General features: G+C 43.1%; 1 protein-coding gene across 1 annotated transcript; it reads left to right on the forward strand.

Annotated features, from left to right (window-relative positions):
• The first annotated feature begins 7,270 nt into the window (after window positions 1-7,270).
• Window positions 7,271-14,245, forward strand: LOC129741772 (mediator of RNA polymerase II transcription subunit 9). The gene is made up of 2 exons (XM_055733558.1): window positions 7,271-7,529; window positions 14,081-14,245. Exons 1-2 carry the CDS (start codon window positions 7,305-7,307, stop codon window positions 14,243-14,245), a joined length of 390 nt encoding a protein of 129 aa, XP_055589533.1. The 5' UTR covers window positions 7,271-7,304.
• The last annotated feature ends 41 nt before the right edge of the window (window positions 14,246-14,286 follow it).

Here is a 14,286-nt window from a genome sequence, read left to right on the forward strand (position 1 = left end):
AAACATTGCTTGTAACTAGTTGTATACGAAACAAATGCGCGTCAAGCCGGCAGTGATTTGACATGAGCCGAGAAACCACGCGAATGAAATCGCGACTCATGTTAAAATGCTTAAACCATGCCTTCGTCGGAACCTTAGGGATAATCGTATGGAACCAACGTCCCTTTGTGCCATTATCCCAGCTAGACTGCCAAGCGTTAATCGCTAAAGTGCGAGGTATTGAAAAATATTCATTGTAAGTTATTATCCTCTCAAAAATTTCACCTCGTAACGCGCCCACCTTAGCCAATGAGTCCGCATTCTCATTGCCTTGAATAAGACAATGAGACGGGATCCAAGCTAAGGTAATCCTGTACGAATTTTCGATCAAAGCGCCCAATATCCCTGAAATTTCCAGCAAAAAATGGGAAGAGCGCTTCATCAGTTTCATCGATCGAATCGCCTCAACGGAGCTGAGACTATCCGAATAGATGAAATAGTGGTCTACGGGCAGTGTGCGAATGTGTTCCAAGCTACAATAAATTGCGGCTAATTCAGCAACGTAAACGGAGCATGGCTCTCGAAGCTTGAACGAAGCTTCAAAGCGCTCATTGTACACTGCGAAACCAGTCGCGCCGTCGATTCTAGAACCATCAGTAAAGAACATTTTTGTAGGGTCAATTTCACGTACTTTTGATGCAAAGATTGAAGGAATGACGTGGGGTCGGACGTGATCTGGTATTCCACGGATGTCAGCGGTCATGGACAGATCGAATCTTATCAAGGAACTGCTAATCGGGTAAAAGTGACTCGTGTCCGAATTTAATAAAGAAGGATTTATTTCTAATTGACTAAAAGTTTCATAATTGTTTACATATTTTACTAGCGGATTAATATTCATAAGCCTTTCCAAATTTTCTATCACCAAAGGATTCATAGTAACACTTCGAATTAGGAAACGTAGCGATAAATCGAAGAACCGATTTTTCAACGGCATTATTCCCGCCAGTACTTCGAGACACATCGTATGTGTCGACTGCATACAACCCATGGCAATACGCAAACAACGATACTGTATTCGTTCTAGTTTAATCAAGTGGGTTTGCGCGGCGGACCCAAAGCAAAAGCTTCCGTATTCTATGACCGACAGTATCGTTGTTTGGTATAACCTGATGAGGTCCTGTGGATGAGCACCCCACCAGGTTCCAGTAATCGTTCGAAGAAAATTGATTCTCTTTTGGCATTTTTGAGTCAAGTACCTAATATGTTTTCCCCAGAGGCATTTAGAGTCGAACCAGACACCCAAATATTTAAAACTAAGAGATTGAGTTAGAGTTCTACCCATCATAAGGAGCTCTATTTGAGGAGGGGAATGCTTCCTTGAAAAAACTACTAACTCGGTTTTACTAGGCGAAAACTCGATGCCTAGATTCCTGGCCCAATGTGATAAATTATTTAGAGTTTCTTGTAACGGAGGTTTAATTTGAGTGCCTTTTTTACCTGTGATATGAACAACACAGTCATCCGCAAGCTGTCTTAGCGTACAATTTTGTGCCATACAAGCATCGATTTCTCGGACATAAAAGTTGTATAGCAGGGGGCTTAAACATGAGCCTTGGGGTAGACCCATGTAACTAATTCGTTCAACTTTGGTTTCTCCATGACTAAAATGCATGATTTTTTCAGACAACAGGTTATAAAGAAAATTATTCAATATTGGTGAAAGTCCGCAAGAGTTAAGATTACTAGATAGCACTTCTATGGACACCGAATCGAATGCCCCTTTGATGTCCAGAAATACTGCCCCCATCTGCTCTTTTTGGGCAAACGCCAATTGAATGTCTGATGAAAGTAATGCTAGACAGTCGTTCGTACCCTTTCCTCTACGGAATCCAAATTGTGTACTTGACAAGAGATTGTTTGATTCAACCCATTTATCCAGCCGAAAGAGAATCATTTTTTCGAGTAATTTCCGGAGACACGAGAGCATTGCGATCGGCCTATACGAATTGTAATCAGAAACTGGTTTTCCCGGTTTTTGGATGGCGATAACTTTCACCTGTCTCCATTCATGCGGCACAATGTTCATCTCTAAACACTTATTGAATAAATTCAACAAGCGTTTCTTAGCGGTATCTGGCAGATTCTTCAACAAGTTAAATTTGATTCTGTCCAGTCCGGGAGCGGAATTGTTACATGACCAGAGCGCAAGTGAAAGTTCGACCATCGAGAATTGATCCTCCGTTTCGGAACTATTCTCTGTATCCCGATAGTTTTTCTGAGCTGGTACTGCGTCTGGACAGACCTTTTTCGCGAACTGTGTCAGCCAACGACTCGAGCTTTCCTCACTTTCGTTCGAAGGTGTATGATTTCGCATGTTTCGAGCTGTTCTCCAAAGCGTGTGCAGTGACGTTTCTCGAGATAACCCATCTACGAATCGCCGCCAGTACCCACGTTTCTTGCCCCTGATCAAGTTCTTGAACTTGCGTTCCAAGGACAAGTAACGTTGGAACTTCTCTGGCAATCCAGTTCTGCGAAACTCAATAAACGCCTTGCATTTTTCACCTCGCGCGCGTGAGCAGTCTCCATCCCACCATGGAGTGGGAGGCCGTTTCTGTATCGTCGAGCTTTCATTCCGTCTGACCTGTGCCCCGATTGCACAGTCCACAATTGTCCCGGAAATAAAACTGTACTCTGCCTCCGGAGGCAGTTCATCCGTTGAGTCGATGGCTTCAATGACACCTGATGCATACTTTTTCCAATCTATATTCTTTGTGAGGTCATAAGGAATATTGATCTCTTCGGGTGGACTACGACCACTGGTGATAGAAATATTGATAGGCAAATGATCGCTTCCCTGAGGGTCTTGGATTACCTTCCACGTACAATCCAAGCTCAGAGAGGAAGAAGCTAAAGAAAGGTCTAAAATACTATGCTGTGATTGGGATCCATTAATTCGAGTCACTTCCCCATTGTTTAAGACAGTCATGTTGAAGTCGTCGCACAGCTCATATATCATGTTAGCACGATCATCATCACGTGAGCTACCCCAGCCCACGCCATGGGAGTTGAAGTCTCCCAGAACTAGTCGGGGTTCTGGAAGAAGTGAAATAATATTCGCCAATTGGTTCCCGCTCACGCTTGAATTTGGCGGAATATATACCGAGGCTAGGCAAAGGTCTTGGCCTTTAATTCTAGCTTGGCAACTGACGACTTCAATACCTGGAGATGGTTGTAGTGGAATACGATAGAAAGAGTGGCATTTCTTGATCCCCAAAAGAACGCCACCTCCTCTTTGCCCATCTCGATCCAGGCGAATAATATTGTGGCTATGGAAGTTGAAATCAGTGTTTGGAGAGAGCCAAGTTTCGCATAAGGCGAACACATCACAATTCAAATTGTGTACCAATACTTTAAAGGAGTCTAATTTTGGTAAAATACTTCTGCAGTTCCATTGCAATACAGAAACAATTTCTCTTACCTCAGTGGACGAGTTATTCATCAAAAGAAATTGCTTCTGCGATGAGGGTCATAGTACAAGCTTTCTTTTTCAAGACTTCTCTCAAAAGAGGTACAAACATATTAATCATAGTCCTCCAACCTGCTGGTACACTGAAAAAGTCCAAGATGAACGCAACAATTTCCGAAAATTTCATCTTACCATCAGATGAAAAGCTGGGCAAACTGTTCGACGATGGATCAGATGCAGTTTCTCTGGGAATTGTTGCATTCCTGTTAGCTACTGATGGTCCTGAATTCTGAAGGGAAGTCTGGGGTTTTGACTTACCAGAAAGTGGAGGGAAGTCCTTCGGGGACGGATTAAAACCCGGAGGTCTCTGAATAGGAGGGGTAGAATAACTATTTCCACTTTGAGGATTTTTTGTTTTATTAACTTTGCTGGCAGCTGATCGGGGTTGTGTGTTAGTTGTGCGTTTCCTTTTTGGAGCCTGTGAAACATTTTTTTTAACAAATGGCCCAGCTGATGTTCCTTCACATGGATCCTCCCCTTCGGATTCATACTCACTTAGAAGGCCAAACTGGTTCTCTGAGACGATTGGCAAAGACTTCATCAGCATGTCTCTATATGATTTCTTAGAGCGGGTTTTTAAAGAAGTCTTGATTTTTTCCCGGCGCGATATGTACTTCGGACACGCCGAGAGAGCATGAGATTCCTCGCCTGTGCAATACAAACACTTGCTTAATGCTTGTATTTCACACGAAGCTTCCGCATGCTTCTCCCCGCACTTAGAGCAGCGTGCCTGATTGCAACAGTAGGCGGCCGTATGATCCAACTGCTTGCAATTCTGGCAGAACATGACCGAAGGCACATAAAGTCTCACAGGTAGACGAACCTTCCCGATCGCAACGTAATCAGGAAGTGCAGTGCCGGAAAAGGTAACCCGAAAAGAGTTCGACAGGGAAAATGTTCTCTTTTCCCCCTCGCCTGATGCTGATTTCAGCTGACGCGCGTCCAGCACCTTGACCGTGGGGAGACCAGGGTCTTTGAATCGGCCAACCCCGGATTCCATTAGGTCATCGACGGTCAAACCCTCTTCGGTTACCACTCCGTCGATTTCCACGTCACGAGCGGGAACGTATACGCGGTATTCGATCGTAAACTTCGGGTCACAAGCAATGGCATTTGCTTCCTTCAGGCTACCAACAACAATGCGCATCTTGTGCGGTCTCATCGGCTGGTAGCTGATTACGGAAGGGTAAGAACGATCAAGGTCCCGGGCGATTGAAATCACATTGGGTGATTTCCCATTAGTTTTGGACCGGATGTAAACTACCCAAGGTCCCGTCGATTCAGGTTGGTAAACCCGACGGCGAGGGGCAGTTTGAGGCAACTCATTATCTTTTTCAACGGGGGAGTTTGCTTGAGGGGTTGATGCTAGCGTGGAGTTTCCAAACACAAAAGGCATTTGTGGGAAAAGGGTCTTTGGGAGAGGAGAAGGGTCATCTTCCGTGTCCGTGAGGTACATCGGGTGGTCTTGTAATGTTTCTTTGGAAACAATTTCCTCGGAAAGAATTTCCTCGGAAATATCCTCCCGTAAAGGGGGATCTTTGCCCGTCTCGCCGTCGTCATCCATCAGCCGGTGACTTTCCGAACTAATGGGCTCTGGAGGAGATGCAACCGCAATTTAAAATTAAATTAAAAAAAGAAAATTTATATATAATATAAATTTCAAAAAAAAAAAAAAATCTTATAATTTATATAGTAATAATAACGAAAGAGGAAAGCTAAAGAAGAAAACCAAATAAAAAAAAATAAAATAAAAACCCAAAAACTTTTTGGGAAAAAAAAATGAACCACTCTATTAATGTGGACCACTCTATCAAACCTGATGCCAACAACGTGGTCCTTTGTTTGATGGCGAATGGATGCTGAACCAAGGCTATTGTATTCAGCCGGGGTGATAATTTGCTGGGTGATTTGACGAACCAGCTACACGAGCGTTAGAATTTCACTGCCGTTCTGAACTAAGCTATCCGGTGTAACGGTACATAAGTCAGGATAATTCGGATAGCGGCACTACACGGTAGGTATAAGGGGCAAATAAAAAAAAAACTTTTGCCACACACGCGAGAGAAAACAAACTCGACCGTCTCCAGTGAGTGATGCGAAACGAATGACCCCGATCATTAGCATGTTTTGTTTTATTTTAAACATAGCAAATTAATAAATTTATTTGTTTTTATGACGTTTTTTAACATCAGTATGATAAAAATCAAATTGTAGTTGTGTTTGTGAGGGAAAAATGTTCACTTTCGCCGTGTTTTTCAATTTTTACAATTTCTCTTATTAAACTGTCGTACGTTACGTTAAAATTACTGAGAATTTATGGTGTTCCTCATAACTGTTTGATTTTTCTTGTCCTGCAAAAAATAATTTTGAATTTTAAATAAATCAGGCAGATACTGAGTGAGCGACATTCAGTATGGATCAGTTTGTATCTCACTCATCTCCGATATGCGATGTTTGCAAAACCGATGATTCTGAATGATGCGACTCGGTTTGCATAGCTGAGTGGAGCGCTGCCCAAGTAACCATAAGCACTAAAATCTAGCATCAACTCTGCTCTAGCGTCAGCTATAGTGCTTCATTCTGTGCATCATTTTAGCTCTGTGAGCCAGGTTTGGCGAAATTAACTGCTGCATTAGTGCAGAAACTGGTATAACCCTATAAAAGCACTTTTATAGCATTGGTTGATGCTACAAGGTTGGCGGGCAAAATGCTGGGAAAATGCAAATGGCGATCGAATGAGGTTCGACCATGCGAAAAAAAAATTATTTTGGATTTTTGTTCGGTTCATTTTTCGGCCATGATACTAAATTTGTAATTATTTTTATATTCGCTTATGCATATTGAGGAGATCTCTCGGATTGAATTTTCTACATGATATTTTTTTTATTTTTCAGCTGAAAATGACCTGGAATCGAACTCATGACATATGTGGCTCTGACATTTGACATTGACTCTGCCTGTGAACCTATCAGGTCCGCGTTAAATCTTTGAAAAAAAAGACCTATTTGAATCAAATTTCTAGCAACCGGTGCCCTGAATTTGCATTGAATCAGCATCAATCAATGCTTATGTGCTTTGGCCTAATGCCACTGTAGTGCTTACATAGTGCTTAAAAGCATTAAAGCAAGCTTGTGTGATGCCAATTTAATACTTAGAAAATATAGCATTTGTTATTCTGATTTAGAGCAATGTTGCATTTCAAAAGCATTGTGCAAAGCTGATAGAATGCAAGTTGCATTTTAAAAGAGTGGTATAATTCTAACATGATGCAGCATAGCACTCGAAGGGCTGTTGTAATGCAAAATTGCACTTGATGTGCTGATATAGTGTAATTTAGCCTTTGAATGCTGGTGTAAAGCTATAAAAATGCAAAGCTTTAGTGCTTATGGTTACTTGGGTGATGGAGATTGAATACCAGCCAGGCGAAGCAGTTGCGAGAGGCGCTATCCCATTATACAATCAGAATGTTTCCAACAGGAAACGGATCCTGAGTGTTTGTTTTGATTGATTTTCGGAACATTGCATGAAACATTTAAAAATGCCGGTAATATATTGTCAATGCAGTTGAAATCCGATTTTGGGCCGATTTTTCGATCCGGGATGCTACTCTCAAACTTACTCGAGTTGTTTCATTCGAGCACACTCGTTGAAATTCCAAAGTGGGAACTCTTTCTGAGCGTTAAATTTAAACCAAGATTCACCATTCAACGACGAAGCGTGCAGTCTTTGTTATCAAACAAAAGGCTTTTCACACGCGTCATTTTTGTGGCAGCAAAAATTTCCGATATCGCGCACGATGGATACCATGCAGTTGATGGATACAATCGAAACGAAGTCGCAGATTTTGGCCGACGGTGAAAATATAAAGCTAGTGCCGACCAATAATAGCGCCGAGTTGGAGGTGCAGAAACCTACCGATATTGAAATCTTGCCGGTCATCTACGACATCATCCGCAGCGTCGAGAAGGACCCGGTGGACAACGCATCCAAACAGAAGGAGAGCCAAGAGTGCAGCCAAAAGGTATGTGGTGCAATTATGAATTTTTTTTTTGGTAATTATAATTACGTAAAATTGCGGATTAGTGATAGGCAACAAACTTCTTTGAAACTGGGCCTTTAAGATTGTATTAGGAACTAAGTTATTTTAATCGTAATGTTACAATTTGCATTGCGGTGACCAAAAATCAAAAATACCAAAAAAATTATTATTAAACAAATAAATCAAAGTAGCATAAATGTTATTTGTTGTGTTCGCAGTTGATAAGATGCACAAAGAAAGCATCTTTAGGACTCTGTGTCAGAACGTCTCAAATCGATTTACCATCCGATAACGTTATACACAAAGAAGCTTATCGGTAGGTGGACAAATTTTTTTTTGTGACTTTTCTTTGCTTTATTAACCCTCATCCGTCCCTGAAATTTTTACCTGTTACAGTACGTGGCGTGTCAATTTGACACTTCTGACTAAAACTAATACCGTATTTTTTTTCATCTGGAGGCAAACTAGAGGCAACCTAGGTTCGCTCTAACTGCTGTCATCGTGCTCATTTATTGCTCGAGAGGCAACCTAGGGTCGCTCGAAAAAGGGACGGAGTCGCCCTGAGAAAAAAGTCAGTTTTGCGAGAAGTTCACCAATACTCTCAACGTTGTTGTCAAAACATTAAACAGCTGTTTTGGCTGAAAGCAAAAGGCTGATGTCATGCTGAAGCAACTAGCAACGCAACGCAACGCAACGTTCCAATAAGATTGCGTTGCATTGCATTGGTATGTCATGCGCGACCTGTCACTTTGAAATTCCCTTCAAATCATCACTTCTCTACATCTGATAATGCTTTGAATCGTCTCCTTTCTTTCCGGAGCCATCAAAAACTCATCAAATCACGACCCGGATTGCAAAAATGCCGAAATTTGAACCGACAAAATTCCTTGTTTTTTCTCCGGAACTAAGAATTCATGAAAATTTTCTCGCCGATTAAGATAGTTTTTAGTTTATTATCACAAGTTCGGACAGATCTTGGTACTATTGTGCTCAAAACCCGGAATCACTGCTTCAAATCGAGAAAAAACAATGTTCCTATTGGATTTCCTACTAGTCGCGCTACTGAACACATTGGCATCAGATTGGTCGCGCTACACAAAGCGACCAGTATGACAGGTCTGCGCGATTTCCATGGAGATCAAATGAGAGCTGGTTAGTCGTGTGAACGTTGCGTTGTAGGTCGCGTTGCTAGTTGCTTCAGCATGACATCAGCCAAACAGTTGAAATAATGAACGGGAAAATGATTATTGTCGCGATTTTGAACCTCTCAGTCAAGCAAAATCGTACTATCTGCTGTCCAGTGCAATCCGAACTCGAAAAACGGCAATCCGGATGTGAAGAACCGAGTGAAGAAATCCAGAAGGGAGAACATCAATGACAGCTGCATGTAAACATTGCGCTCGTTCTCACGCACACCTACGTATGGAATAACTCGAAACCCGAAACTCATTTTTCTATTCTGACGGTTCCAGAGCCAAATCCGGAATCAAAAAAAAATACGCCATAATATATCTCTCTCGTTTCTCAACCAATTTAAAAAAAAAAACAGTTTCGAAAAACTTCATAAACTCAAATATGTTTCTCAGACAAAATCAAGCTACAAACCTTCAGTTTTCCGTTATTCAAAAAAGTCTAAGAAACAAATCCGAAAAAAACATGCTTCGGGAAAAGGCTGTAGAACAGCTACGGAATGTTAAAAACTATCACTAAGTTTCCAAGAAAGCTGAAGTTATAAGCTATACGTTGCACATAAGGATTGAAAAAATATTTGAACTGCGGGCCTCGCGAGCCCGTGACTACAAAAAACACAAGCAACGAACAACAAATTCCGGAAGAAAATCGGCAAAGACCCACGCAACGAAAAGGGCTAGCAATTGGAAACTTGTAACAAGGAACTGCGGATCTCTAAATTATGTGGTCAGTACCCACGTCCTCCCGAATTGAAGAGCCGCAAATTCGGCATCGTAGCGCTGCAGGAGGTTTGCTGGAAGAGCTCCACGGCAGGAGCATAACCAGATGGCCTTTATAGTGATGGGAAAGATGCAAAAGCGCGTTATCGGGTGGTGTCCGATCAACTCACGAATGTGTCGGTTGAGGATCAAGGGCCCGTTCTTCAACATCAGCATCATCAACGTGCACAGCCCTCACCTCGGAAGTACCGGTGACGTCAAAGACGAATTTTACGCGCAGCTGGAGCGTGAATACGACCGTTGCCCAAAACATGATATCAAGATCGTCTTCGGAGATTTTAACGCTCAGGTCGGTCAGAAGGAGGAATGGAAATCGACAATTGGAAGGTTCAGCACGCACCAGCTGACCAACGAAAACGGCCTTAGACTAATAGATTTCACCGCCTCCAAACGAATGACCGTACGTAGTACCTCTTTCCAGCACCGCCATCCACACAAGTACACCTGGAGATCACCGTACCAAACGCAATCACAGATCGACCACGTTTTGATAGACAGCCGGCACTTCACAAACATCATCGACGTCAGATCCTGTCGAGGCGCCAACATCGAGTCAGAGCATTATCTGGTAATGGTGAAGATGAGCCCAAAACTCTCCGTAGTAAACAACATACGAAACCGACGCCGGCCTCGGTTAAATATCGCCCGACTGAAGCAACTCCCAACGCTGAGTGAAGTTCAGGAAGCCATTCGCCAGCTGAAAAGCAACAAGTCGGCTGGAAAGGATGGCATCACAGCTGAACTCATCAAAATGGGCCCGGACAAGTTAGCCGATTGCCTACACTGGTTGATGGTCCGGAATTGAGACATAGAACAGCTACTGGAGGAGCAGAAGGATGGGGTAATATGCCTCATCTACAAGAAGGGCGACAAAATGGACTGTAAAAATTACTGAGCGATCATTGTCCTAAATGCCGCCTACAAAGTGCTGTCCCGAATCCTACTCCGCCGCCTAACACCACAAGCAAACAGATTCGTGGGAAGTCACCAGGCCGGCTTCATGGATGGACGGTCAACGACGGTCTTCACATTACGGCAAATCCTCCAAAAATGCCATGAACACCAAGTCCCTACGCGCCATCTATTCATCGACTTCAAAGCCGCATACGACACGATCGACCGTGACAAGCTACGGAAATCGCTTAAGTTTTGGTGTACATGTCAAATACTGTTGTGAAAATGCATCGAAAGTTATAGATTCTTGGCCTGGATTATGCCGAACTGCCATGGTCCAAAGAGTAGCAAGAGACGTCTCCTAGCACTGTCGAAACTACGATACGGAGGAGCGGCCTGGAGCTCTGCGATAGAGGTAGAGCGCAACAGATCCAAATTGAGTAGCACACATCGGTTGATAGCCTTGCGAGTTTCCTGTGCATACAGGACCATAACAGCAGATGCGGCTTTTGTCATCGCGGGCATGATTCCCATCGATATAACTCTGGCGGAGGGTATGGAGTTTTACAATGCAAGAGCTTTTATAGGAGTGCGTAAAATTCAACGAGCAGCGTCAATGCTCAAGTGGCAGGAGCAATGGGACGCATCGAACAACGCAATATGGACGCATAGGCTAATCCCGTGACTTTCAGACTGGGTAAATCGGAAGTATGGAGAGGTCAACTTCTACCTGACGCAGTTTCCTTCGAGTCATGGGTGCTTTAAGCTCTACCTTCATCGGTTTAAGATTATCAGCTCGCCTTATTGCCCGGAATGCGTAGATACGGAGGAATCGGCAGAACATGTTATCTTTGTCTGCCCCAGGTTCATTTTAAGGCGTCAACAATTTCAAAATTTGAACACTGAAACTATTGTAAGTGAAATGTGTCGCGACGAACAGTCGTGGCGTGCTATAGTCGACGAAATCTCGCAAATCATGCGTGATTTTATATGAATCAGGAAAGCTGATGAACGGAGAGAGCGAGATAGTCAACCAAATTTGACAAGCTAACGGAAGGTATGACCCTACAATTCAAAAGCAACGCGATCTTAGGGCGCGGTAGAACCCTAATCTGGACTTATACGTGTGTCTTGAAAGGACTTAAAAGGTCTCACGTACTCAGCTACGATCTTTCCTGCAGCAAAAGGAAGCGGAGATACCATTCAGGGTGGTCGTGACGGGATTCTAGCTTGGTAGTTTCTCAATCGGCCATGCCTTGGTGGTTAGAAATCCTGCGGGAGTGGATGCTGTGACGGGCGCGAGTTACTTTGAAAGCGTTACCTAATCGGCACACGTTTCGAGGTCCTCGGGATAGTGGATGCTGTGACGGGCGTGAGTTGCTATGAAAGCGTTGCCCAACCGGCACACGTCTCGGGGTCTCCCGTACCAGTCTGAAGTTGGCGATAGAGAAAAAGGAGTAAGATGATAATGGAGAAAGATAGAAATCGAAAAAGAGGAAAAGGGCGAGATGTATAAGTGCATGAGCACAGCATACCCCTTGATGTAGTATCATAGGGTGAAACCAAGGGGCAGATCTGGCACACGAATCCCAAGATGGTTTTAGTGGGATGAACCCACACACGGCAGCAAACACCCGGCTGTTATGGTTTGAAGTCCAATTTCCATCTTGTAAAAAAAGAGAGCTATGGAAAATCATGGACGAGAACGGCTTTTCCGGGAAGCTGATCAGACTGATCAAGGCGACGATGGATGGAACGCAGTGCTGTGTGCGGATTTCGGATGAATCGTCGAGTCCATTCGAATCGCGCAGGGGGCTTCGACAAGGCGATGGTCTATCCTGCATGATGGTCTACGTGGCGCTAGAAGATGAGGGGCACGATTTTCAACAGATCCGGTCAACTTATCTGCTTTGCGGATGACATTGATATAGACGGCAGATCAGCTGCGGCGGTGGAGGAGATCTACCGCAAACTGAAACGCGAATCAGGAAGGATTGGTTTGATGATACTTTCAAGACGAAGTACATGCTGGCCTGCGGATCCGAGACCAACCGAACCCGCTTGTCCAGTAACAAGGTCACGATCGACGGCGACGAGCTGGAAATAGTCGAAGACTTTGTCTATCTCGGCTCACTAGTGACTGCAGACAATGAAACCAGCCGTGGGCGAATTATCAGCGGAAGTTCAGCCTACTATGGACTCCACAAGCAACTGCGATCGAGAAGACTTAGTCCTCGCAAGAAGTGTAACCTGTATATGACGCTCATTAGACCGGTTGTTCTCTACGGGCACGAGACATGGATATTGCTCGAGGAGGACCTGCGTACACTCGGAGTATTCGAGTGACGAGTGTTAAGAACCATCTTTGGCGGCGTGCAGGAGAACGGAGTGGCGGAGAAGTAGGCTGGCGGGATACGCTGGGCAGGACATGTTGCGAGAATGCCGGACGACTGTCCTGCAAAACAGGTGTTCGCTACGAATCCGGTAGGAACAAGACAAGCAGGGGCGCAACGAGCGAGGTGTTTAGACCAAGTGGAGCGTGATTTGGCAAATGTGAGATGTCCGAGAAAATGAAGAACGGTTGCCATGGACCGAGTAAATTTTAAAAATTATGTTCGTCGAGTTATGTCGTGAGACAGAATACTACGAAAAAAATAAATAAATATTTATTTGAATTTTTTTAAGATCATGACCTCAACAAATGTAAAAAAGTGGTGTAAAAATAGTACTTTTCAATCATTGAATCGTCAAAATTGTTCAAGTCACACTACATAAATTTTGGAAAGAGGATTGAAAAGTTGACGTAATTTGACACATTTTTGCATTTTTAGATTCTAAAAAAACGAAACACAGAATTTTGGACGAATTTTAGCTAGACAGCTGTTCTTCGAACCTTTTGTCAAATTTTTTTTGGATGAGCGTCTCTTAGTCTGCGGATTCGCTCCATCCAATTATATCAAATAAGTAACAGTTTTTCAAGCTTAACTATTGTTAGATCTAACTACAGAGAGCCAACACCGAACCCTGACGGAAATTGATTTTGGGAGTGATCCCTATCAATTTTCTCCTTGATCCTGTTAAGTACTCCTCTACAAAGTACATTTCTCTCAGCTAGGAACTTTTCCAGCAGGGGTGTCAGGTGTCCTGATTTATCAGGATTTGTCCTGATTTTCGAGAGACCGTCCTGATTTTTCAAAAACGCTTGAATTGTCCTGATTTTTGAAAAATGGCCCTTAAAATGTCCTGATTTGTCCTGATTTGTCCTGATTTTTAAAAAATATCTTAAATATAACTAAATTTATTGTTAAATGATGAGAACATCAAACAAATCTTAAATAAAATAGTTAAACCAGTTAAATTAATGAGATTCTTCGATTCAAATGACATTTAAATGAGGTTTTTCGATATTAACTGCGCTTCAGTTGCATAATTAGAGGCGTCTTCAGCACCTATATTTCGCCTTTAGTTATGCAATCTAAGCAAAACTGCATTTTGTTTTCACCAATTTGATGGTGTCCTGAAAAATCCTGATTTTTTCTTCGCGGTGTCCTGATTTTTGACAAAACGACCTGGCACCTCTGTTTTCCAGTCCCGAATACCGGGTCACAACCCCTTTCAAGTCTGATTAGACTCCTCAGTGTTTTATATTTCCTTTTACCTTCTTGGCAGGTGCTTGAACTACACGCACGGCTTGAGTCGGCACGGATGAAAATTCAGCAACTGAACGGAATCGACTACAGCAAAGAGGAGCAACTGAGACGTTTGGACAGCCTAAGGAAGCAGCTAGCACTGAAGCAACAGCTGATAAAGAAGTACAAAAACGTTCAATTTTAGGACAGGAAAACAGCTAAGCACATAAGTTCAGGTTCAGCAAC

The sequence above is a fragment of the Uranotaenia lowii genome, chromosome 2, assembly GCF_029784155.1.
Source record: "Uranotaenia lowii strain MFRU-FL chromosome 2, ASM2978415v1, whole genome shotgun sequence".
Taxonomy (NCBI): Eukaryota; Metazoa; Arthropoda; class Insecta; order Diptera; family Culicidae; genus Uranotaenia; species Uranotaenia lowii.

Excerpts from the sequence above, each read along its gene's own strand:
- LOC129741772 (XM_055733558.1), top strand. The coding sequence starts at position 7,305 with ATGGATACCATGCAGTTGATGGATACAATCGAAACGAAGTCGCAGATT. Across the intron at positions 7,530-14,080 it reads GCCAAGAGTGCAGCCAAAAG|GTGCTTGAACTACACGCACG; the intron begins GTATGTGGTGCA and ends CCTTCTTGGCAG.